The sequence below is a fragment of the Phymastichus coffea genome, unplaced genomic scaffold (assembly GCF_024137745.1).
Source record: "Phymastichus coffea isolate CEN01 unplaced genomic scaffold, Cenicafe_Pcof_1.1 PCOF00264, whole genome shotgun sequence".
Lineage (NCBI taxonomy): Eukaryota > Metazoa > Arthropoda > Insecta > Hymenoptera > Eulophidae > Phymastichus > Phymastichus coffea.
Window position 1 is genome coordinate 21,971 of NW_026707075.1, and position 24,347 is coordinate 46,317.

Consider the following 24,347-nt stretch of genomic DNA (forward strand, 5'->3'; position numbering starts at 1 on the left):
TATCTACTACCACCAATAATTTTTTTTAATGGATAGAGCCATTTTAAAGCAGAACTGTCATCCTACAAAACCCTGCCTCCAAATCTTTTATATATCTTTTTTTCACTAAGATATCGAAGATTGAAAATGAAATATTTTTGAAAATTCACTAGTACCTCGAAAAACCGGCAAATTAAGATATAAAACGATATGGTATATTTATGTTCTATGAGACGTAAAATCCATGTTGAATGTTAAAACTACTTTAAAACCTCAAAGTTGCTAACCTCAAAATGTAAAAGCACTATTCTTTGTCCTGAAAAGAAGATATAAAGAAGACAATATCTTTATATATGAAGGTGTATTGTATTTCCTCAAATCTCGGGGCACATATTCTTTAAGCATATAACGTCAGACCCCTAAATCTCAATGTCCTCAACTCCCGAACCCTGTAACCTGCGAATCTATAACCTTAAACCCCGGAATCCCTATTTCCTTAGATCACGAACCCTGTAACCTTAGATTAGGGGATCCGAATTTTGAGGGAATACGATATACCACAACATATAAAAATATTTTCCTCTTCATATCTTCTTTTCTGGACCATGAATAGTGCTTTTTTATTTGAGGTTAGAAACTTTGAGAATCCGAAGTAGTTTTAACATTCAATTTGTATTCTACGTCTCATAGAACATAAATATATTATATCAGTTCATATCTTAATTTACCAGGTTTTCAAGGTACTAGTGAAATATCGACAATACTTAAATTTCAATCTTCGATATCTCACTGAAAACAAAATATGTACAAGATTTAGAGGCAGGGTTTTTGAGGGTAAGAATTCAACTTTAAAACGACGCTATCCGTTAAAAAAAATTATTGGTGGTAGTAGATAACAACGAATATAGCTACAAACCGTGATTTTCGACCTTATAGATTAAGACATCTTGAAAACCTGACGTGTTGGATTAATTCTGATGCTGGATTTGGATTCGGTGCATCAAATTCCTTTGGGTACGCAAGGTCTTGTTTCCGGTTCAAACCTTTTTTTATTTTTATCGCACTATGTTATTAATTGCGACGCTCTTATTTACCGATACTTATTCCTTTTTTTTTCTTGTGCTTATTGTTACAGGTTCTTCGAGTGTGTGTAGCAAGAGATAGATAGAGCGAGAGAGAGAGAGAGGGAGAGAGAGAGACGCTGATTTAAATTCCTCTGGTAAGTGATACTTCGTTGTATTTTCATAAGTGGCAACCCTCGAGGGCGTAATCTTCGGGTCACTTTTTTTTTAAAGAGGAATCGCGCTATTTTCAAGGGCGATCCCGATTACACTTGCGCGACAGGACTACCGGTCGGAGACAATTAATGGGAGTTCTAAGGTACAGGGACGCGATTGTTTGTAAATTACTTCTGGGTTACGAATAAGGATGGAGAAAATGCATTTAAATTGAATTTTATTTTAACGAGAAGCTAAATGAAGTTAACAAGGTTTTGCTCCATTTCGGCGAGCCGAACGAAGCAATTGTTCTGCAATGCGAGTATTGCAACTGAATCGAAGAATAAATTAAGTGTTATGCCTTACGGGTTACGATAAATTATAATGCTTATTTCTCATAATATAATGTCTCTATTGAAAGAGAGACGAGAATGATAGGGGTAAATCTGCTGTTGACATGAAAGGACTCCGATTAAATAGATTTTCGCACTCTTACAATCCTCACCCTCGGAGCTTTACTAAATTATTGTTGTGGTAAGAGTTGGCCGTCGTAGTAAAATATTTCCGAAGTCATGTTTCAGCAGAAGAAAAGAAAAAAAAATAATAACTATCCGACAAAACTTGTTAGAAACTTGTTTTTCACTTTCTTTATATTCTAAAATTCTCTATTTTCTCCGTGTTAATACACTTTTATTTGAGAAATCTTTTACTAATTTAACCATATTTAAATGTGAAAATATTTTCATGACGGTTAAACGATTATTGTATCCCGTAAATTCATAGGAGTACCTAGTAGGTATAAGTTACAATAATAGACTTCATAGCATCTCAGCTTTAGGGACAATTAATTGATCGATTACTATAACGTATCATAACTACTATAATGGTTGTGATTTCTTTCGCTCCGAGAATTGTTTGTGTTTACGAAGTTCTGCCAAAACGTTGAATATTTTTGCCTTCCAAATATTCTTATCCAACATGCACGAAGAAAACAAGACAATAAAGTCAAGACGATATGTATCACTATTCAGCAGAAACTTTTTCTTTTTCTCAACGTCTACTTCTGCTCTCTTTTTGAAACTTAGATATTTATGCTCAGGCATTGAAAAAGAAGATGGCAATCATGTCTTTGTCCAATGAAACATCAGTTTGATTGTAGCGTAAAAATAGATTCTAGGAAGTTATTAAATGGCTACATTGATGCACTATCAATAGGCAATACATAATAAACAGCAATAAGCACATCAACTAGTACGAAGGTTAAATATCCGCACAATGACGTAAACGCATCTGAAGTAATTGGCAAATGAGACTCCGGTCGACATTGTCGACGGGACCCTGTTAATGCATTTAAATCGACGAATGATGTTGGAGAATATATATAATTAACCTTCCCTATAACAATTAAAAGTAGAATTGTTTCATTCGTAACAATTACTAAAAAAAAACAAATGGTAAGCATCCCCTTGATAAAGAAACATACCCGTACGCATAAACATCGCTCTGTTGGCCGTAATTACTCATCTTTTCCGCAGCTTGAACAGTCTCTGTTTTCGAGACGTACCCCCCCCCCGCACACATATACACACGTACACACACACAAAGAATTACCACAGAGAGAGAAAGAGTACCTTTTCATCCCATATAGCGTGTCCGTCTCTCTCGTGCTTCCTTTCTTCGCTCTTTATGTGTGGCTATGTGCTTCCAGCAGATGTACCGCCAGCTGCACACTTTTGTGCGTATACCTATACACGCGAGTGTCGCGCGCTCCGTATCTTCCGCATCCTGCCCCCCGAGAAAAGTGGCAAATCTTTTTTTATTCTTTCTTCTGCTCAGGAGAGTATTTTCAGATTCATCGCTCGTAACTTTTCTAGCTTGCAAGCCTCTGACCGGTAGGTGAGGTTTAATGAACGCACGAATTGACTGCCATCGAAGCGCCTGCTCGAGAACATTGCTTCGTTCTCTTCTCGAAAATCGTGGAAAATCGTTTCGTAATATTTTTCAGCGTGTTTGAGAATCATCGATAATACAATAGTGCACTTTTTTCTTCCTCCTCCTCCCCAACCTTCTGACGCGATTTTCCTGCGCCTGATTACCGCATTACACACACCAGGCGAAAACTTGAGAATAAGGGCGATAAGAGTGGCGCACTCGGCGATACGCGAAGTAGCTTTAATCTTCGACAACGGTATCGATGGCGAGCACTAATTAATCGCAATACCCATATTATCGTGAATGCGCGAAGTAGGTTGAGGGGCACCTCACGCGGCACGCTACGTCCCTGCGCGCTCACTCGCGAGAAAAAGAGAGAGAGAGAAAACGTTTGGGGGGATACACTGGACTTGAGGCGCGTGCTGCTGCTGCTGTTGCTGCTGCTGTACGGGCCCCGCAGTCGTCGATCGGATTGCGTACCGGGTCGGGGACCGGAGAGTCCGCGCGCACGCAGGCTCACTCGCGACGGGTCTACTGTCTCGTTTTCGATTTCTTCGTCCTCTTACGCGCGTCTTATCGTAGGAGCTTCGAGTAGTGTTGGTCTTGAGGAATTTCAGCGCAAAAAAGTGCAAACATCGAGCAAACGAGTGCTCTAGGAGCGAGGAGGCTGCAGCGAGCGTCCGCCAGATGGCACAGAGAGGCTGACCGTTGGAGTTGCAACGATAATTTTTCGAATCATCGTCGGGCAGTGTGAAAGCGCTCAGGCTGCGGCGGAGAATTCGGTTTGACGGCAGCTCGGAAGTACACAAGTCCAACGGCCGGTGTAACGGCCGAGTGCTCGTGCCAACGGAAAAACGTGGGAACGAAGTCGTGCGCGTTGTCGGGGCGCGTCATTTGAAAAAAAGTGCAGCAGCACTGGCGCTCCGCTCATTCAAATAGTCGAGTCTACCTGCCCTCGCTCCTCGACTCCCCACTACTCGCGCGAGCTGTGTTGGTGCGTGCACACTGTGGGTGTGAGTGTAAGTGACGTAGTCTCTCGCACGCGCGCTACCTCGCAAAGCAAAGCCATATACTCGCATGACTAGTTCTCGGCTCCCGGCCGGCAACCATGGATCCTCCACGGACGAGCTGAGGAAGCCTGTCAAACTGCTGTCGCTGCTGCTGTAACGTCCCTGCTGCCGTCGTCGTTGTGTGTGTCCAAGTGCGCGAACGTACTACTGAGCGTCCTGAAAACGTTACTCTCTGTGCGCGAGTGCGTTCAAAGGTGCCGTGTGTAATTAAACGATAGCTTTGCGCTCAACAGAAATTGATATCAACGCAACGTTATCATGGGCAATCATCCTTCGACTCATCAACCCCTCGAACGAGGTTTCACTCGTCGCAGTGGCTTCCGTCTCTCGGTACATATTCCTTTGACTTTTTTTCCATATTCCATGCTCTCTTATTCTCGTGCTGACTCTTTAGAGACGCGAGGTGTGATACCGTTAGCGTAGCGCCACAGATTTCGGAGAGCCACCGCTTTAGCTCCCCGCCCCTCGCCGGCGAACGAACCATACAAGCTCGGGGCCGTTGGCCAGGTAAACGCAGCCGACCAACATTCCCGCACTTGACGCTGCCTCCCCCCACCACGACTATTTCATCTAAAATGTACACGAGTTTAGATGTCTTTTTTTGGCGAATCATTGATGATCGATGCTTAAGAATTGTACCGTGTTGCTCCATTTCAAACGATGGCCTTTTTTTCATCACGTACGTTTCGAAACCAGGCAAGGTTGTCGTAGCGTTACACAATAGCTGTTTGCATTCGTATGTATCCTTGCGATAAATTAGTGTAGTAATAATTAACGGATTTTCAAAAGTATAGCCATGATATTAGTCACGTATTTTTTCAACGGCACGATTTATCAACGTATTATCGAAGTTCCATCGTACGACGGCTTTGAATCATTAAAGATGTACAAGTTTTTCAATGCTTTATCATTAAAATTCACGAGCTTGAACGAAGCGAGCATACTTATTAACTTAAGTTTACCATTGATCAAAGAACCGCTCCAAACGCGTTTTCTTTTGTTGTTTAACTGGCTCTTCAGAGCTACTCTGCGCTTAAGCCAAACAAATGAAATTCTACACGTACGAGCGACGAAAATCAAGTCAAATAAAAGAATACCACACTCCCTCGCTGTAAATCGGTGAAAGAGGAGGCAGATGCTTCGTGTGTATCACGCGAGTAATATCACGCTCACTCGTCCCACGACGCGTGCCGAAAAAAGAAAAAGAGCAGTTACCCTCGGGTTTTCAGGGGAAAAGAGAGAAAACGTCCCCAGCTGCTGCTGCCTCCGCATGCCGCGGCTTATTACGCCGGTCGTCACGTGCTCTCTCGCGCTCTCTCGCGCTCTCTCGCGCTCTCTCGCCATGCATTTAACACACGTCCCAAAAGATGAAAATCGTTCGACAGCATTGTTCCGCAAAGAAAACGCGACGCGCAATTTGTATCCGGTTTTAATAACGTAGTACCGAGAAAAACTAGTGGGTTGCGCAACACTTCTGTTTTGATTTGCGCAGGTAAAATAAAGAAACGAGGCGCTCCTTTGGCGGAGGTGTGGGAGGACGGAATTATACGTGCCTCAAGACGGAGCTAATTGGTGAAATAAGGCATTGTGCGTGCGCGCACGCGCGGCGCACTTTTTGCATTGCGCAATATGCAAACCGTCTATGGTGACCCCCTTCGCCGATTCGACTCGCGAGGAACGAGCGAAAAAAAAGCGAAGCTCGCTAACGTTGCATTAATCCGCGCGCGCGATTTAGAAAGCCAGTGACGAAAGTTTCGCGCGAGAATTCTTTCCTTCCGTCGCGCGCGAGTATGTGGGCGTCTTGCGGCTCGTGCTTAGAAGCACAACAAAACAACGCGCTCGCTCCCTCTCTCGTATTAAGTTGCTGCCGCGAGTAAAACGAGCCAAACGAGTGCTTTTTATTCTCTCTCTTTCTCTCTCACTCTCCTCGTCTTCTTGTCCCCGTCACTCGCGCGAGCCTGGGTCATCTACCTTGGCGCGTTTTCTCTCCGCTGCACCGCGCGGATACTCGACATCGTTTGGAATCCGCGTCGCCGAAATCGCGCGTATTTTGCTAATCGCGCGCTTTGCTAATCGCGTTGCATGAGAAAACGTCGGAGCCGCGCGGCAACGATACGGAGAGGATAGATGTGTAGAGTCGCGCGCGACTGCAGAAGGGGGATCGAACTCAAGGCTAACCAGCATACCGAGCCGTTCGCCGTAGCTATGCGCCTGTGCCTCGATTCTCTGCCGATGAATTGACGCGCGCGCGAGAGAGAGAGAGAGAGAGAGAGAGTCAGAGCACGATAACGCCGAGCGTTGTTTCTTGCCGATCCGCGCCTTTTCCCCCTTTCTGAGGGCCTTGGACGTGAACATTACCGGGGCTTTCTGGACAGAGAGCAAAGGCGATCGCTTCGAAATTCAACGCCTCGATCGCTTCTGAGTGCGAACCAAGATGACAGGCGGAACTAAGAGTCCTTCTCGCGCTTCTTCGCGCGTGCGAGATAAGCGTGCGAAATCGTCGCGTAACTAGGGGCAAAATGCCGTGGCTCGAACAACCAAATCAATTAACCCAGTTATGCTGTTACGAAGGAGATTGCTAGACAATTATTTCCTATAATTCCGGTTAATCGCCCGACTATTAATAATCGGACGCAAGGAGAAGGCTTGCTCTATAATCAAAGCGCGTCGCTGTATTAAATGAGAGAGAGAGAGAGAGAGAGAGAGAGAGGAAAGGTTTGCTCGCTACGTTTTCAAGTCTGATACGCGTGGATATATACTAACTTTCCCGCTTGCGTTGCACCTGCTTGCTCGTACAGCTAGCCACTCGTGTGAGTGAAAGGATTATAACCGCAGAGCGTTCGCGAGCAATACTTTCGCGACGAAGCACCAGGGACGAGTCGCGCGATTTTCGTGCCCGCCGCAACGGGAAACGCGCGATGACGCTCGGCATTCGGATGCCGTTTTCGCCGCGGCAATCACTCGAGACTCGCTCGGATCATTTCGGATGTCGCGCCGATCAGTTACGAACGCATGCCGCATCGGCGTTGGAGCTCGCGGTGCGACGGAAATACCTTTGCGCGAACGACGCGCGTGCACGCGAGATTAATAACGAAGCCGCCCGTGGACGCCCACGTAGCCGTGTTTTTCGCGTCCGCGAGAACTCTCTTTCTCTCTCTCTTTCTCTCTCCTAGGGGAGAGGCACGAAGAGCGACCGCGTCGTTGGATTGGAGCAGCGTGTCGTCGGTTTCTCGGAAATGGCCAGCCAAGTCACGGTGAGCGCATCTTCGAGTCGGTTCGTCATCGGCGCCACGGTAGCAGCAGCGAGAAGGTTGACTCATCGACGCGCGCGCATTTTTCGATACGTTGCAGATGCCCACGCCGAATCAAGGCCATATCGCTCGAATGTCGTTATGGGCAGTAAACGCCGCGCCGCAAACCAATCGAACACCCAACGTCAATAATCAACGGTGCAACGTTGCAGGCGCTATTTGCTCGAGTATTCCCCTGGATTTTCCTCTCCCCGTGCGAGTTGCATGAACGCCGCGAGAGCTTGGCTCGCGCGCGAACGGTGAGCATTGAAAGCCGGATCACGTTCGCCGAAACATCCAGAGTGCACCGCACGAGATATTTTTACCCACGATGAACAAAAAATAAATAAATAAAAGAGAGATGAGAGAGATAAAGGGTAGTAATTGTGTGTTTACGAGGTAGGCTATTTAATAGCAGACCCACTACTCGTCGAAGCACATAAGCGTAACGCGTCGGTGGGTCAAGTGGCGCGCGAGTGGAGAGAGCGATTCTCGTAACAGCTGTTAATGCGCGCAATGGAATGAAAAGCAAGAGAAGAGCCGCGCCATCAATTGAGTTATGTCGTTAGAGCGCGACCGATGCGCGTGTAATCCGCTTGATACTTTCGCGCGAGGATTACACGTTCGTTCTTTCGCCATTGACGATGCGCGTGGTTCTCTCGCAAAAGGAGTGATAATCGTCGAGAGAAGGCGGGGGGGGGGGGGGCGCACAGCGTGTTTGCGCTTGTGTCGTCTACAATGGGAAAAGAAAAAGGAAATGAGCGCACAGGGAATGTGTGTGCGCGTGTGTATGTGAGCAATTTACTTGCCACAATCGGTGCCAACTTCTCTAAGATGTGCGCGCGCGAAGAAAGGTCTCGAAAACAAACCGCTTCGGTTGTCTTACTCATTAAGGTGTTCAGGGTTGAACCGATCTGGAGCGCAATGCGCGCTTGTTTACAACTTCTTTTTTAGTCGCGAGTTCATTACAATCTTACAATTAGTTTTCTTTTTCAAGTGGATCTCATGGGCGAGAGATTTTTGTTTACAATGGGACGTCACAGACACGAACGTTTCAGATAAGATATCAGAAAGCCATTCAGGTTCGGCGAGCAAAAATCGTAATTAACGAGCACGACATCGCAATTCAAAAGATGAGAGTACGTTCGACTACTATTTCATAGGCGGCTTTCCGCTGGAAAGGATTAAAACGAAACCGAATAGACGTTTCAATTGACATTTAATTAGCTCGATTTTAACTCTATATTGTTGTGATTCGCTAAGATAAATTTGCTCAAAGTTCACGAGTAAATGCAGAAGGTCGACTGCAAATCGAAACCCTTCACCGAATGATCGGATCGACGTAGGCAGTCGAGGGAGGGTCAAATCCGTTTCGCCCACGCGGTCGAAAAGTCGCACGCGTTCGCCTATTAACTCGCTGCCTCGATGTACGTATGATAGCCCCGAAAAATCACGCGTCGATATCGCACATCGAGCGCCCGTCACGGCTGCAAACCAGATAACGAGATATCCATCTCTCTCTCGCTCGGTATCGGCTTCATTACACTCGAAGCTCGTAATAGTCGGCAGACGTCGTGGTCCCGTAGTTTCAAAAGGAGAAAATAATAACGAGGCGCACTCGCAGAGGGGGGTACGACCGCGCGTATCAGGGTGTGCGCAAGAGAGAGAGAGAGAGAGAGAGAGAGAGAGAGAAAGAGCAAGTCTTTGGGAACCATGGCGAAGATTCGATCACACATCGCGCGCGCGCCTTGTAGGATGCTGCTTGCACCCCTCGGCGTCCTTTTTTTTTTCTTTCTACAGCTTCCGCAGGTCTCTGGTTTTTCTCTTCCCCTCGCCCGTACGCGGGCTACGCGCATGTACGTAAGAGGGGTGAAAAAACCAAGCAAGTGCTCCTCCTCGTTCGACTTTTCGTTTCTTGTTCTCAGCTGTAACCGAATTAATCGCCATGGGAGAAATTGTATTTTTAGCGCCCGAAAACTGTCTCCGAGGCCCCAGTATCACGGATAGATGGGATCAATGCTTGATTTAGTGTGCGACATTTTTCCAGCGGTCTATGTTTATGGATCCCCGAAGTAGGCTCATTTCAATATATATAGACACGACAACTTTGAGTAATGACTTTGGATGTAGTTGATGTTTATATCGGCAATTACCTGCGTGAGTCCGTTGCGATTATCGAAGTAGCCGAATTTATCGACACATCTTTTTTTTTTTTTAAATTACATGCAAATTCCCGAAAACATGTTATATTTTAGACTATCAATGAGTAACGGGTTTTATCCGAAAACCTTATAGACAGCCGCATTCCGTTTGGCAAACAACTTTTATGATTCGTACGCCAATGAATCTGTCACATATGTAAAACAATCGCAATATAGGAGTATAACCGTCATCTCAATCGTCGGTAAGCTAAAACGAGTTCGTTGACCTAGTAACTCGCACAACGGCTACTCCGCGCATCAATCAAGCAACCTGGCTAGCATTCGAATCTACGATCGATAGAATGTCTAAGAAGCGTAACAAACTGCCGACCAAGGCTGTGCGTTTGTCCGCGGCTTGTCGAAGTGATAAACAGTGCACAATAGCCGCTGCTCCCACGCCAAATGGGGAGGAAAACAAATAGGAAAGAAACAGTAGTGGTTGCTTTTGTCGCGTGTCGAAAACAGGCGCTGACGTATCGATATTGCAGCTCCGGCGACATCGACAAGTTCTGCTCCTACCAAGTACATATACCTACTGATCGATAACCCACTACTCGGTCTCGCGCGCGCTCTCAGGTGTGACGGACGACCTAACCTCCAAAAATTTTTACTCGGTGTGTACGTGTACGGATGCGCGTGTGTGTGTACGTGTATGTGTGTGCGCGCACGTGTGACCGACTGACATCCATTGTTTGTCTGATGTTATAGAAGCGCGAGAGATCGCCAGGTAAAAGGATGGACAGATTAAGAAGAAGCTTTCGTGACAGCTTCCGTAGACGGAAAGAATCACAGTCGCCCGAAGCGGTCAAGCCGCACGTTTACCACGAAGACGAGATCGCCGTTAGACAGGGCACTTGCAGCTTTCACGTCAAGGTAAGCCATTTTCCGTTCTCAATGATATATACTGAAATGTAGCCTCTGGCAGACTTTTGAAAAGTTAAAAAATTGCGCTCGAAAGTCTCCTTTTTGACAGTTCCAGTCACATAAATTAACTAAATTGCGACTCTCTGTGCTGTCTGTGTGGACCAAGTTAGACTTGACTTTTCAAAACAATAGAAAAGTTTCTTGTTTTATTTGTAAAACAACAGGCCAAAAGTTTATTTCCTCTTTTACTTTACAGTACTTGGGCTGCGTGGAAGTCTACGAGTCCAGGGGTTCACAAGTTTGCAATGAAGCTCTCAAAGTACTAAGAGTAAGTATCTTATTTAATACTTTTATAAGGTTTATATTTCAATAATGCACATCAAATTTTTACTAAAGCTAGTTTCACTCTACATTATAAAATCAATATCCTTTGTTTTGAATAATTATGACAACCAAATTTAATGTGTAATACTTTTGTCTGTTTTACTGTATAAATGAACAAAAGACTTATTACAATGATTATTATCATTTAACGATATTTCAGAGCTCAAGAAGGAGGCCTGTTCGAGCAATACTTCATGTATCTGGTGATGGACTTAGAGTGGTAGAAGATGAAACAAAAGGTCTAATTGTTGATCAAACAATAGAGAAGGTGTCTTTTTGTGCTCCCGATGGCAACCACGAAAGAGGATTCAGTTATATCTGTAGAGATGGTACAACCAGACGTTGGATGTGCCATGGATTCTTGGCTTTGAAAGATTCAGTGAGAGAATTGCTTTATCTTTTAATAAAAATACTTTGGGTGTAAATACGAAAATAGAAGAGTTTATTTAACCAAAAACGTTTATTTTGTTGCAGGGAATAAGACTGAGTCATGCAGTTGGATGTGCTTTCAATCTCTGTCTGCAGAGAAAAGAAGAGAGAGCCAGAGAGTGCGGAGTAACAATGATGTTCGATGAGAAAACTTCCACATTTACAAGGATGGGAAGCTTTAGACAGCCTAGCCTTACTGAAAGGCTACATCAAGATAGTCGAGAACGCGCTATTGGTTAGTTTTATTATATAAAAGCCGCCTTAATTGTTTTACTGCTTTTAGAAAATAAGTTAATGAACACAGTGTGAAAAAAATGTTTTCTGATTTCAAGAAATGTATTTAAACTCAGATTTTCTTTTAAAACTTTATGAGCATTAAGTCATTCAAAATTAAATAATATGGCAGTATGAAATAAGCAACTGAAAATCCGGCTATATATGTATCGTTAACTAATCACATTATTTCGACAGATGTTCCACCAGCGAGGAACGTTCCAGCATATAATCCATTCGCGATCGAGAGGCCACACGCGACGCCATCAATGCTGGAACGCCAAGGATCCTTCCGGGGTTTCAATCAGCTGAATCAAGCTTCACCATTCAAACGTCAGCTCAGTCTGCGCATCAATGACTTGCCGAGCAATTTGGAACGAACTCGTAGTCACAGCCTTGAACCAACTGACTTGTCGCGTCTACCTCCAGCACTATCACATCAGATTCCCGTAAAGCCACCTGGTGAGCAGAATAGCTTGTCGGATTTCGTCCTCGAGCGAGCTCGGGACGAAATTCGTAAAATGCTTTGACCTAGAAGTAAGTGGAGACAGGCAGACTGACTTGAGTATTAACGTGTGTTTTTTTCTCCCTTCTTTTGTCTCGGCAACAGATTTCGAAGGATACGACGAAGGTTATTTTTGCCTTTTGGATAATGTTGCATAATTCATAACGTTACACCCTCTATTTCATTTCTTCGATTCTATCAAATACACTTCTCGATATGATGTTAAAACTTATGTATTTCTATACGATGTAAAGAACTATTCGATTGATCGTTATGTAGACCAGTCCATTGGTATATTTCATCTACTTTCTTATATTCAGTTACCCACAAGACACAGACGACATGTTTCATTCCTTACGAATTCCGTATCATATAACATACCACTCTATATCAGTTGAAAGTAGATAACGTGTAGCTATTTAGAATAGAGAAGCATAGTACTGTAGACAATATTTATCAACGAACACGACATGTTTCTACAACTTTACATAGGAAAAACCTTTTACTGTCTACACGACCAAATGCATGAGTCTCTATTTTCCCAGTAGTTTGTGTTCATTTAATATTTCTCAACGACTTGCTGACTCACACTCTTTCTACAAATTTTGTAGTGAGTCCTATCCCCGAGATATCGCCAAGCGGTCACGACAGCGTATCGGCGATGTGCCAGCAACTCTCGCATGGACTGTCTCTGCTCTCTAGCAATGATGACTTCGCACCAGCTCTTACGCAGACCACTACTAGTACTGTCGTCAAGAAACTCTTCGAAAACACCACAACTATCACGACTACTCGGTCGAACAATGCAAACTTGTGTATGTATTTTATTTAGCTTTTTAGAAAGTTCTACTGATCAAATGGGATCAACGTGAACATTGACTCAAGTGCATGTATTACAATGCACTCTAGTCAAGTTAACGTTTGCGTAGTATCAATTGCAATTATGCATTAACTTTGAGCAAACTTCCTTGAATATTTTCGCATAGATTAAAGCTAATACATAAATTTCTCTTAAATATCAAAATAATATGCTAATGTACTACCGCTAAAGCTTTCAAATATATTAAGTTCCTAAAACTTTGTTATTATTTTCATAGAACTGACTCATTCCGGTACAAATTCTATGAAAATATGTTCAAATTATGTTCTAATTATGCTGACTCATCAAATAATTACGTTGACGTAAAATTATCTACGAACACGCTAATTTCATTGTTATTCAAAAGTCGAATAATTAAAATTCATGTTGCAGTAACCAACAGCAACTCACTGGATGATCTCAAATTGCAAAACGGCCAAAGTTTCAGCGAATTGTTATCCTCGAAGCCTCTTCACAGTACCGACGAGAGTCAAGGACTCGGAAGCGACGGTGCAAGTTGGCAGGAGAGTTCGTCGAGCGTGCTATCTTCGACAAATAACAATAGCAACGGCAAGGACGCCCGACTCACACCAATTCTTAACCAATGCTCTATCAGTCCCGTCCTCACGCGCAGCAGTGTCAACAGCACACCAGCGCTCCCGGCAATCGCTTCGATCTTCGACACACCAGCTGCAAGTCCCTCGTTTAGTAATGCCTCAGGATCATCACTTAGTAGTACTACAGGAAGGTCACCCGTACCCATACCCCCTCCGAGAAGTATCGATTCGCCCAATGTTAGCCTGGCGTCAGCGTCGCCAATAACCGCGGGAGCTGTCTCGAATGCAGTTGGACCAATCCTCGGACCAGTTTCAACACCGATGCTTGCATCGGGAATCTCGTCGAATATGAGTGGAATTACTGAGATTCCTAATTCCACGGCTGTACAGCTAATGGCCATGCCAGCGGTAATTATTTTTCTTAATTTGATTTCATTTAATGAACTTGTATTACCACCAGCTGGCTAAAGGTTGCACACTGATATGTACAAAAGTTAGTTCATAACATGTCAGGGTCTAAATCACTAGTCTTCTTACGAAAAAAGTAAAAAAAAATTTAAATCAGTTACAATCTAACAAAATTTGAATATTGTTAAGGATGGTTTTTTTATAAAAATGACTCTTAGTAGCATGCATATAATTTTTCTTATTTTCTTATTAGTTCTTCTTAAAATATAACGCGTAATAGAGCAGTTGAACGTTAATTATGGTAGCAATTAATTCTCATATAACCTGCCATTCAAACAGTTTTAGCTCGTTGGTGCAGTAAAGCGCACAACGAGTATATACTTTCTGATAACTCACTCAGCAATGAAAAGCATTAGAATCGACGTATTTTTCACGCTCCATTCATCATCTAACAAAAAAGGCACTTGTTTGTTCGCGTAACCGACTCTTCTATTACGCACGAGTAACGATGTGTTACTAGCACTTATGCAAAAAAAGAAGCTGTTAGCATTGTTCTTTCGCTGCAATATCCTTCATCTTCCTTATGCCCAGACCTTACTCGAGTAATTTTTTACTCCTCTCGTTTGAAACAGGTGCCTGTAATGTCGAGCTCAGCGAATTTACCGAACGCTGATCAGTGGCTTGGCAATGTAACGACACAAGTAACCGCATCGTCGAGTGGCATTGCACCGCCTCCTCTTTCAACGAGTCCACGACGAGCACCGCCACTGCATTCGAGGGCTATGAGTCTTGGCTCGGCAGTTATGAACCCTAGCTCTTCGAGAACCGGACCCGTGGATCCCTTCGACTCCGAGTGGGCCGAGATCGCAACGCGCAATCTCCGACAAGCGTCTACCACAAACCCGTTCATCATGCCCAACACTACTCAAGCTTTTCAGGTGCTATTTTTTTTCGTTTTAGCTATTTAACTTTTCGAGAAAAAACTTAATTACCTAATAATATTCGTCATTAATTATTATTTGAATAATAATAAAATTTTGATTTTTTCAGGTGCAATTGTAGCGCGAGGAGTTACAAAAGAGCATCGCCGATTATTACCGCTCTAACGCTAAATAAGAAAGTCTTTCGAATCAAGGAGAAGCCTCTTGTAGAAAAGACCCGCAATAAATGTAGAGAGAAGCTTTGATATTTTCTATACGAAATCGAGGTGCTTCTCATGCACGAAAATGCATTTCGTTTACATGCCAACCGAAATATCGCCGTCGACAATTCGAGAAAGATTACGGGGTAAAGATACGAGATAAAAGTTCAGGATGCTCAAATAAAGAAGTTACTATTCCGACGTCAGTTTCGCCTTTCTAAATTCGTCTGCCCTGAGATTCGAGAATATCGCGAGAGCATATATACGAACTTGTTACGTTTATAAAAAGTTTAAGTTACCACGGTGTAACGCAATGTATTGACGTGACATTTGTTTATGTAATTCATATACACATTTTATAGTTTTTTGTAATCACGAGAATACAGGGTGTATCCTGTCTTTTATGCATTGTCATATACAAATATATCAAAAGCGTTCATTTTATCGTGGTTACTTGTAACAAATTGGTTATATTTTTGGAGGTAGAAAAATAAGAAATGATAAAAAATGTTGTTTCGGCAAAACTATAAACGGTGCGCTATCATTTAGGGACATTTTTAATGATATGTTTAATCATTTTTTTATTTTCTTATTTCTTCCTAAATCAATAAGAACATGTTTTAGAGCTTCCTACAATCTATTTGATCTGTTAAAAATTTTATATTAAGAATTCCAAAGATGATTAAGTGTATATATTGTTTGAAAGTGATTAAAAATTTTACTAAATCGAATCTCACTTTAAGATTTTACAAAGACAAAACTGACGTCGTAGCTTTGCTCGTCGATTAACGAGAACACGAATAATAAAATATTGCCACAAACTTAATAAAGAAAAGATATCACTCAAGCTGCAATAAAACTTAAAAATATTCTACTTAGGCTCGTGAAGCCGAGCGGTTAAGAATTTGTCGTTCTTTGCATGATGCGCAAAATTTACACGCACCGATGAACTTTTACTGCACCAACTTTAATGAAGTTATTATGCTATTTACGGCAAATATGATGATATTAGTGAGAAAAGAGAAATCGATAGATGATACGAATAGAGTGTGAGAGAAATATATATGTTAAATATCGGATAAGATCTGTGATATGATGAATGGGTCAGTACTTAAGATTCTCGTGGTTCGTTGTTGCAAAATTTATATTTTGTCAACGAACCTCGAAATTCATTAGACTATTTGAAAAACAAAACCAAGTCGGAGTACAAAGTTCGTTTTCATTTCAACGAAAATTGAAAATGATCTTTTTTTAAATTGTTACATTTTCACCAGTCGAAGAAATTTTTAATATTATTCGATTGAATTTAGTCACAGAATTGAAAGAACCAGTTTTCAAGTACTACTATATGCCTTTGTATGAAACAAAAATATTGCGAAATCTAAAAAAAGTGGATAGAGTCGTATTCTTAGTAATTCTCCGAAGTAGCAGTAAATTAACAAAAAACTAAGTTCGGTTGTCGTTAGAAAATCGGCAAAGAGCTCCGCACGATACCATTATTAATAGCAAGTAGATTTTGACCTTAGAAAAAACAAGAGAATAGGTATGATGTCCTATCACACTATTGTTGTCTATTATTAAAAGGAACATTACTCGCCGAAGATGCATATATTATATATATACCGTAAGCGATAATGACTGCAGATATCAAAATATTTAAAAAAGTTTCTCGTGTAGTTCTTGCGAGTAGTTCGAAGCGAGTTGTCGCTTAATGTGAAAGCCGATTTTTCGATTCTGCGGACGTAAAGCATTTGAAACGATTGGAATTCAATATCAAGCATTTCTCGAATTGTGCATCATTTGACATTCAATGTTTTGCTATTAAAAACAGCACGTTAATCTAGTGAAAATAAGTTATTTTTTTAGTAATAACAAAATATAGAATTACTCGATTTGTTTTTAATTTTCTAAATTAATCTGTTGACTGGCATCGCATCGTACACGCGGCATTAGAGTCATTCAAACAAATTTGTACATAAAGAAAAGAGTGATTACGTCTCGCTAGATGCATTGCTACAGAACCGAGAATCAAATTCACTTATAGTACTTAACAGCACGGATAAAAGAAAAGAGAGCCATGTCTTTGTTTAGAATTGTTGATGTCTCGAGAATCAATGCTTTTAAATGAACGATTGCGTGCGCGCACACACATATAGGTAAGCATGTGTATTTTTTAATTTAAGTTTGGTGTTAAAAACCGCACGCCTCATCACAGCTCGTTTTTTTTACTCGATTCGCGTCACGCCGTTGCCGTTCATTCTTAAATTATGACGAGAGAAAAAGAACGCATGAAAAAGATGTTTTACTTTAATATGCGATGCAATCAACGCGTAACATTGAAATTAAAAAAAATAAAGGGCGCGTGCCTCGTCCGTGCCGAGAAAATCGAAAAATAGAAAGCTAAAGCAAGCACAAGGAACAAAGCCGTGTACTTACGACGGTCCTTATATATATATATATATACACATGATATATATATATATATATATATATATATATATATATATATATATATATATATATATATATATATATATATATATATATATATATATATATATATGAGTCGTTGAAATTCGATGTACTTAATCATTTGTTTTATTTTACTTTTACTTAAGTTTTTTTCGTTGTAACAAGATGGTGTTATATCAAAGTCTCCACTTCGAGGTCAATTAGACTATGTACTGTATATTCGCTTCTGATTGATCTCGCGATGGAGGTTCATAGCTGGTGTTTAAGCACGAGCAGGCAGATGTGGATTGTAAATAGAGTTGTGAAAAAAACATGATTGTGTTGAAGTCTTGTAGCGATTATTACATATTATTATGCATTATTACGGAGTTTTTATTACGGCTAACACATTTAGCATATCGATCGCAGAGAAATGAGGAAATAAAAATGTACAACAGTCGCGTGCGTGTGTATAGCTAAGCAGTTCTACGGACAACGATAATATGAAAAAAGACAGTGTACTCTCGAAAACATTTGAAGGGAAGTCAGATAATGTTCTATAAAACTACGCATATTTTCGATCGAAAAATTTTTTACTTTTTTCCTGCACTATACTAATAAATAACTCTTCTGGACGCGAGCACATGCCAATAAGCTTATATGAAGCCCAATACATTGAAAAACCAGAAATTGCTTAGCATGCGCAACTGCTGCCGTTCGTGAGAATAACAAATCATGTTTCCAAGTTGTGCATCACTATATATTTGTAAATAAAAATTTGAATGACCCAAACAAAAAAGAAGAAATAATTGAGAGCGCGTTGCGTAAGGCAAGGGTTTGCCGTAGCGCAACGAAGTCTCTTTGTCCGGCAGGCGAACACTTATGACGCCTGTATATTTCGTCAATAATTTTTTTGTTCGATATTTTTCTTTCGCAATGTATCCGCCTCTGTAAAGATATGGTTTATTATATCTGTTGCGATTACAAAAAAAAATTGGACTTTTTACATCGCCTTACCTCGCCTTTGACATCCGCTCAACTTTGTGAATAATATTCAAGTTTTCTGTTTAATTAACCGAATTAATGGTTCATGTTATTGCACATTCAATCGAGTTTCGCCTAGGCATAGCCGCACGCATTGGCTCATAGCCAGTAAAATTTTATTACATTTAATTGTATTTACAGGGCATTAAATTGAAATAATATAATTGGCATTGCTCTTGTCGCTTGCCATAAATTTTAGCTTTGTTTCGAATTATCTTAGCGTAATCAAATTATCTGTTTCGCAGAGCAATTATCTGTTAAAATAAGTATCAAGTAATTGCCAACAATAAAATAGAGATTCGGGCTGCGTTATTCCTCGAAACTATATAATGTAGATTGTAAACGGGAAATGCATTATTACGCAGTCGTTCTCAATTGAAGCGATAAAATTGATTCGCATTGAATCTAACGCTCCGAATTGCAATGCTCGAATTATGCAATTTTCGTTAAAGGTAGGTACATTAAAATACCAAAAGGGACAAGACAGCGTAACTATCCGATATTTTTTTAAATAACGAGGCCTCAAAAGACTGAGGTAGCGCAGTCGCTCAAGTAATTTTGAGAGTAAACCAAATTTGTTGCCGCGTGCTTTTTAATAGCACTCACAGCCCATGGACATCAAGGCAAAATAACTTGCCCCCTCCTCCCGTAACGAAAGTAAATAAGGCCATAAAGCTCAAGCTCGTAACGGCAGGCTCGTTTATTACCCATGCTACATCAATGAGCCACGCGACACGGAAAGGAAAAACACGGAAAAGTGGCAAGCTTACTCATTAAGTGATTAGGAACATCATGTGGCTGCCGCACCAAGCGGAGAGAGGATAAATTTTGCGTGAAACGTCGATCACAGGTAATTTGTTTGCCAGCGATTTAAGCCGATTAGCGGCAGAGTAGAGCATTTGATGGGATCGATGAGTTACCGCCGGCAAACGTATCGCGCGCATTACGAATGGCTAAGTAACTCGACAGCGGCCCCCCGGACTCGATCACGACAATTTACATCTGTACATTTTCAACTGCTCCGAACTGTAAATCAAACATTTTTGTAGTTTCAAGCCAATTACACTCGGAGCAACGTTGAAAATGAATGCGTTTATTTCCCTTTTCCTTTAATTTTGTTTTGTTACGATAAGCATCGTGCGATTCTCTTTTTCGAACCACGCACGCTCGCGTCATAATTTCCCGCGAGCGCTTTTCTCTCTGCACTGACAAGGCGCACCTAAAGGAGTACCCTCGAGCCCCAAAAATTACAGCACCACACTGTCCTCTGCCAGTGGTGCGAAAGAAAAATCGTCGCGCCAGAGCAACCCTCCGCAAAAGAGTCGAAAAACCACGAGCGGAAAACTTTTTCCTGGTCCCTTTCTTTTGCGCTTCCCTCTCCGTCCTTTTCTTTTTTTTCACGCCGGCCAAAAGGACAACACGGAGCGCGCGTGTCTCCGCGGAAGCGAGCCACGGGGGTTGATAATGGGGTAGGCGGGGGCTCCGGACGACGAGAGAAAGCGAGTTATTTTAAAGTAGCGGCGGAGAGAGAGAGAGAGAGTGAGAGAGCGCGCGAGTTCGTCGGAGCTACTTCGTTTTGGCTCGCGCCCGGAAAAGGAGGAAACAGCCGAGGCTCGCTTTAAATTGTCTCTGTTTCCGATTAACCGGACTGCTGCTTGCCTGCAGAACTTTAGACGCCGCCACCGCACCGCCAAACGCTTCACTCTACTACTATACCAGAATAACTTCCTTCTTTTTTTTCTTTTCGCTATGCCTCCTCGGTTTCTCGTTTGCTTTCTCTCTCTCTCTCTCTCTCTCTCTCTCTCTCTCTCTCTCTCTCTCTCTCACTCTCTCTCTTTCCATCTTTTTTTTCTTCTCCGGAGCAAGATTGAGCGATTAGTTCTTTCTCTTGCTTATCTGCGTTTGTTATCCGACAGTCTTGTGCAGTATTACGATATATAGTCGAGAGCCTTGACTCGTAAATCGCGAATCTCGAAAGTTGTGAATTTTTTAAGATTTCGTAGGCGAAGTACAATTCAAGCCCAGGGTTTTTCATTTTTTGCAATGCTCGGTGGTAAAAAGAAATTAGCCTCAAAAGCTGCGTTGATGCATTACTAGACGCGCGCGAGATATGCGGCGCGCGTGCTTCGCAAAAATGACGGATGATGCGCGAATACTGCAAGACACGTAGGTTCTACTAACCTAAAAAGCATGAGCGCGGTGGGGTGCCGAAGAGGAAGGAGGGGGATTCCGCTTCCTTTTCGAGTATAAGAGGCACTTCCGGCTGGCACAGCATATCCCTTTGGCAGCAGCCATACTCGTAACGCAATATCTAAAAAGCGCTCGCCTCGGCGATACAAGGCGATAGATCTGCACTCGCGCGAAAAGTCGAGAGGCGGCGGACCTCCTCTCTCGCGACCGACAGCGAATAAAGGGGCTTAAGAGCGTTACGCCGAAGTGGGAGGAGGGGATCAGTCTGCTGCTGGCGCTGCACGTCGCGCGGCAAGTGGAAAGTGTAACTCGTTGTCGAATGTCGGCTGGCGTCTGTGCCACCGTGGATCGACAGGTTGCCACGCTGCCACGCTGTCACGCCGCCACGCCGCACCCCCCTCGCAGTACCGTTCTCCGACGGACTGTCTCGCTGCTCCGTCGCGGCCGATCACGTGCCCCGACTGATTCTTCATTCGGTCGCCACGCGCCGAGAAGACTGTTTGTTAAATTCGTACATAGCGCACGGCAGGGGGGGGGAGGTATCGATTTTACATCGGCTTTGCTAGTTTATTAGATTTTATGCCGGCAACGAGCGCGCTGTGATGAAATAATAATTAATATGGAAGCCAATTTCCGATATAGGCAAAGTGTAACCTGGTTATTCTAATTAAATGTTAAGTTAGCGTAATATCGTTCGACTAATTGATTTACACGTCGATATAGAGTCTTGTTACGATATTTTCAGGCTTGGTACACACAACGACGATCTAGTTGAGTATAAAATCCGGCCGTTCGACTCCCTTCATTCATTAATGTTGCCAAGTGTACGTTGGTGACGGCTCGAAGGACACTCGAGAGTATCGTCCGGTTTCGCGAACTGCACAAATGAAAGTGCTCTCGCCGACCGACAAACGACTTTTCCATTAGCTCCGACGACGCGGCTTTTTCTCGGCAACGGCCGCGCCGCGCGCGCTCAACGGCCATCGCAAGTCACACCGTGACAGCGCGCGGCAAGGCAGCAAATTGGATAATAGCGAAATTGACTTGATGCACTTTTAATTGCAGCCAACTCGCGACGCGCGGACCGTATATACGGGGAGAGCGAGCGATTTCTCTGTCCGGTTCGACGACTGGATAAGAGAAAAGTTCGTTGACGGCCAGTTGTAAAGAGAAAACGACGAGTAATATGATGACCGGTAATGCGGATGAAAATAAAAATAGTCTCATGATCGATACGTCCATATTGTTAGACTTGTCGGGGCTGTACGTGTACGAGGGCTTCGCGATCAACTTGCCGATGCGCGCACGTAGATTGGGCTTTCAAAGCTCTCGCTCCGTTCGGGATGGTAAGCAATATTTTCGTACATGAAATATGCAGTTCCCCGCGTGAAAGCGCGGTGCTCAGGATATTGTTCGATTATGCTAACTACGTCGATGTTCGGGCGATATTGCAAATAGTGTATTACGTGCCACGGCGAAGAAGCAAAGCAATAATGACGTAGAAAATGAGTCAAACGCTTCGCGAAATAATACGTGCGCTCGCAAGTATGTAGGCGGCTAGTCGATTGAATAAAGGCTTTTGCAGTAGCTTAAAAATATATAATTACCGCTGTTGCAGCTCTGTAAAACGATCCATTAGTAAAAACTTGACTGCGTTGCTCTATCTACGCGAATTATGTTCAGCTCTTGATCGAATGTCCGGATATCATTGCCACGCACATTTCACGCTTAATTTGCATCCATTTCTGCGATACGTTACAACTCGCAGACCAGTAAATCGATCGTAATAAACATTAGAAACAGCGGAGCACGGAGTTAATAATCTGTTTATCAGACTGCTTCACAACAAATCAGACTCATTGCAATTGGCAATTTGCCATGCTATATACAGGAAGAGAGAGCGAGTAAGGGCCACAATTGGACAATGAATGGAGTGAACGCGGCGAGCCAATAAAATACCTAACGCGCACTGTCAGCGACACCTCTCTCCCGTCGGAGACTATTCATTTCTTCGAGCTTTTTTATCCTCGTTATCTCGACCTGTATTTTCACCATAATTCAAGTCCCAATTGGTGCCCAGTCCCGCGAGGAGCTTAGCGTTATTGCGAGTAATAATACGCGGAGCAAATCAATCGTGGAAACGATGACGTAATCCTCAGAGGGTTATAATTGAATTTTGCCGAGCGTGGCACCGGCAGCAGCGCACGGACGCATTATAAATTGCAGAAGCAGCTTCGCTTTTCTCGAGTCAGCCTCCAATTAAAAATCGAAACGTTCTCGTTAACGCGAAGGGAGAGACGAACGGCCGAAATTGTTGCCGCGAGTTTTTCTTGGCGGAAAGGCGAGCGAGTACCAGATGGAAAGAGATCGGCTGCATGAATAATGCACGAACGCTTAGCAGGAAAAATAACAAAGCCCGCGCTGTGGCGCTACCTCCTCCCGCCCGCACCGAGCCCAGTAATATAACGCCGCTTTAATGAGACATCAGACTCTCTATCTTTCTCTCGGAGCGCTATTCCTCTTTCTTTTTAAATATTTATTCAATCTGAAATTCAGTGCTCGAGCCAAGCTGCTGCTGCCGCTGGTAAAAGCTTGACTTTTGACGCTTTATAGATTTCTCCTTCCTTCTTCTCCTTTCATCTTCGTCCGCGCGGGTCAACTTCCTGTACGTGGATTACGTGGCCGTGCTTTCGTCTGCAACGAGCCCGCAGCGCATGCTCGTCGAAAGAACCAACGAATGATCGACGCGCCGAACGAGCAAAGAGGCAACGGACCCGACTGCATCATTGAAAGGCGAACGCAGGAGACAAATAGCGCGCGCGGACTGATACAAATGGTCGAGCGACCTCTTGTATCTTGGGCTCCGCGCGAATCCCCCGCACGACAGGGACGACGCTTGCGAAGCAACAGCTGGGAGATCTCGCAACCACAGCCTCATAATCCGTGAGACGCGACAGCCATCGCGCGCCGCGGCGACAATACTCGGCTCGATTAATCACCGCGGCCGAGCGACGAATAAATTGGCGATACAGGGAGAAGGATTAAGCCCCATAAAGGAGGACAGTCGCCGCTGACAAATCACTCTTGCCTCTTCTATTGGTTCGGCGTACCACCTTCGTAATGTCGAATTGCGTCATCGATCGAAGTCGGCGTTCTGGCCGCGCGACACGCGCTCCAGCTGCGCTCGTGCTGCCGCGTTTTTTAACGGCGCGACCTTTCCCCTCGAGCACATTAGCCGCGTCGCTAAAAATTACAATAACGAGAGAGAGAGAGAGAGAGCTAAAACTGGAGGAAGCGACGGCAGTTGGCGGACTGTAGCAGTTTAATCAGCATGAGTGTGAGGGCAAAAGAAGCAGGGTCGCGAGCAAATCCGAGACTGTGAAATTTCTTAGCGGAGGGTGGGGGGTGGCGCAGTTTTCGCCGGGACTACTCCTCGCCGAGTGTCTCGCGCAGGTTCTTTCATTTCCTCGGCGATGGCAATTGGAATTCAAATTCTCGACTCTCCGAGAAGATTAGAAGTCCGCGGATATTATGTGCTAAGTAAGTCGCGACG

General features: G+C 43.4%; 1 protein-coding gene across 2 annotated transcripts; it reads left to right on the forward strand.

Moving 5' to 3' along the window:
* The first annotated feature begins 3,596 nt into the window (after positions 1–3,596).
* LOC131674595 (protein numb) lies at positions 3,597–17,570 on the forward strand. 2 transcript variants are annotated; one of them, XM_058953352.1, is made up of 11 exons: positions 3,597–4,528; positions 10,398–10,562; positions 10,810–10,881; positions 11,098–11,316; positions 11,412–11,601; positions 11,838–12,101; positions 12,250–12,270; positions 12,756–12,959; positions 13,397–13,968; positions 14,601–14,906; positions 15,019–17,570. In XM_058953352.1, exons 1-11 carry the CDS (start codon positions 4,457–4,459, stop codon positions 15,028–15,030), a joined length of 2,097 nt encoding a protein of 698 aa, XP_058809335.1. In that variant the 5' UTR covers positions 3,597–4,456; the 3' UTR covers positions 15,031–17,570. The 2 variants fall into 2 exon arrangements, with proteins under 2 accessions (XP_058809335.1, XP_058809336.1); XM_058953353.1 differs by lacking the exon at positions 12,250–12,270.
* The last annotated feature ends 6,777 nt before the right edge of the window (positions 17,571–24,347 follow it).

What these genes read in the sequence shown, in the direction of transcription:
- LOC131674595 (XM_058953352.1), top strand. Translation starts at nt 4,457, where the DNA reads ATGGGCAATCATCCTTCGACTCATCAACCCCTCGAACGAGGTTTCACT. An exon ending in TAGTCGAGAACGCGCTATTG is followed by an intron (nt 11,602 to 11,837) that starts GTTAGTTTTATT and finishes TTATTTCGACAG; the next exon opens with ATGTTCCACCAGCGAGGAAC. An exon ending in AGCTAATGGCCATGCCAGCG is followed by an intron (nt 13,969 to 14,600) that starts GTAATTATTTTT and finishes CGTTTGAAACAG; the next exon opens with GTGCCTGTAATGTCGAGCTC.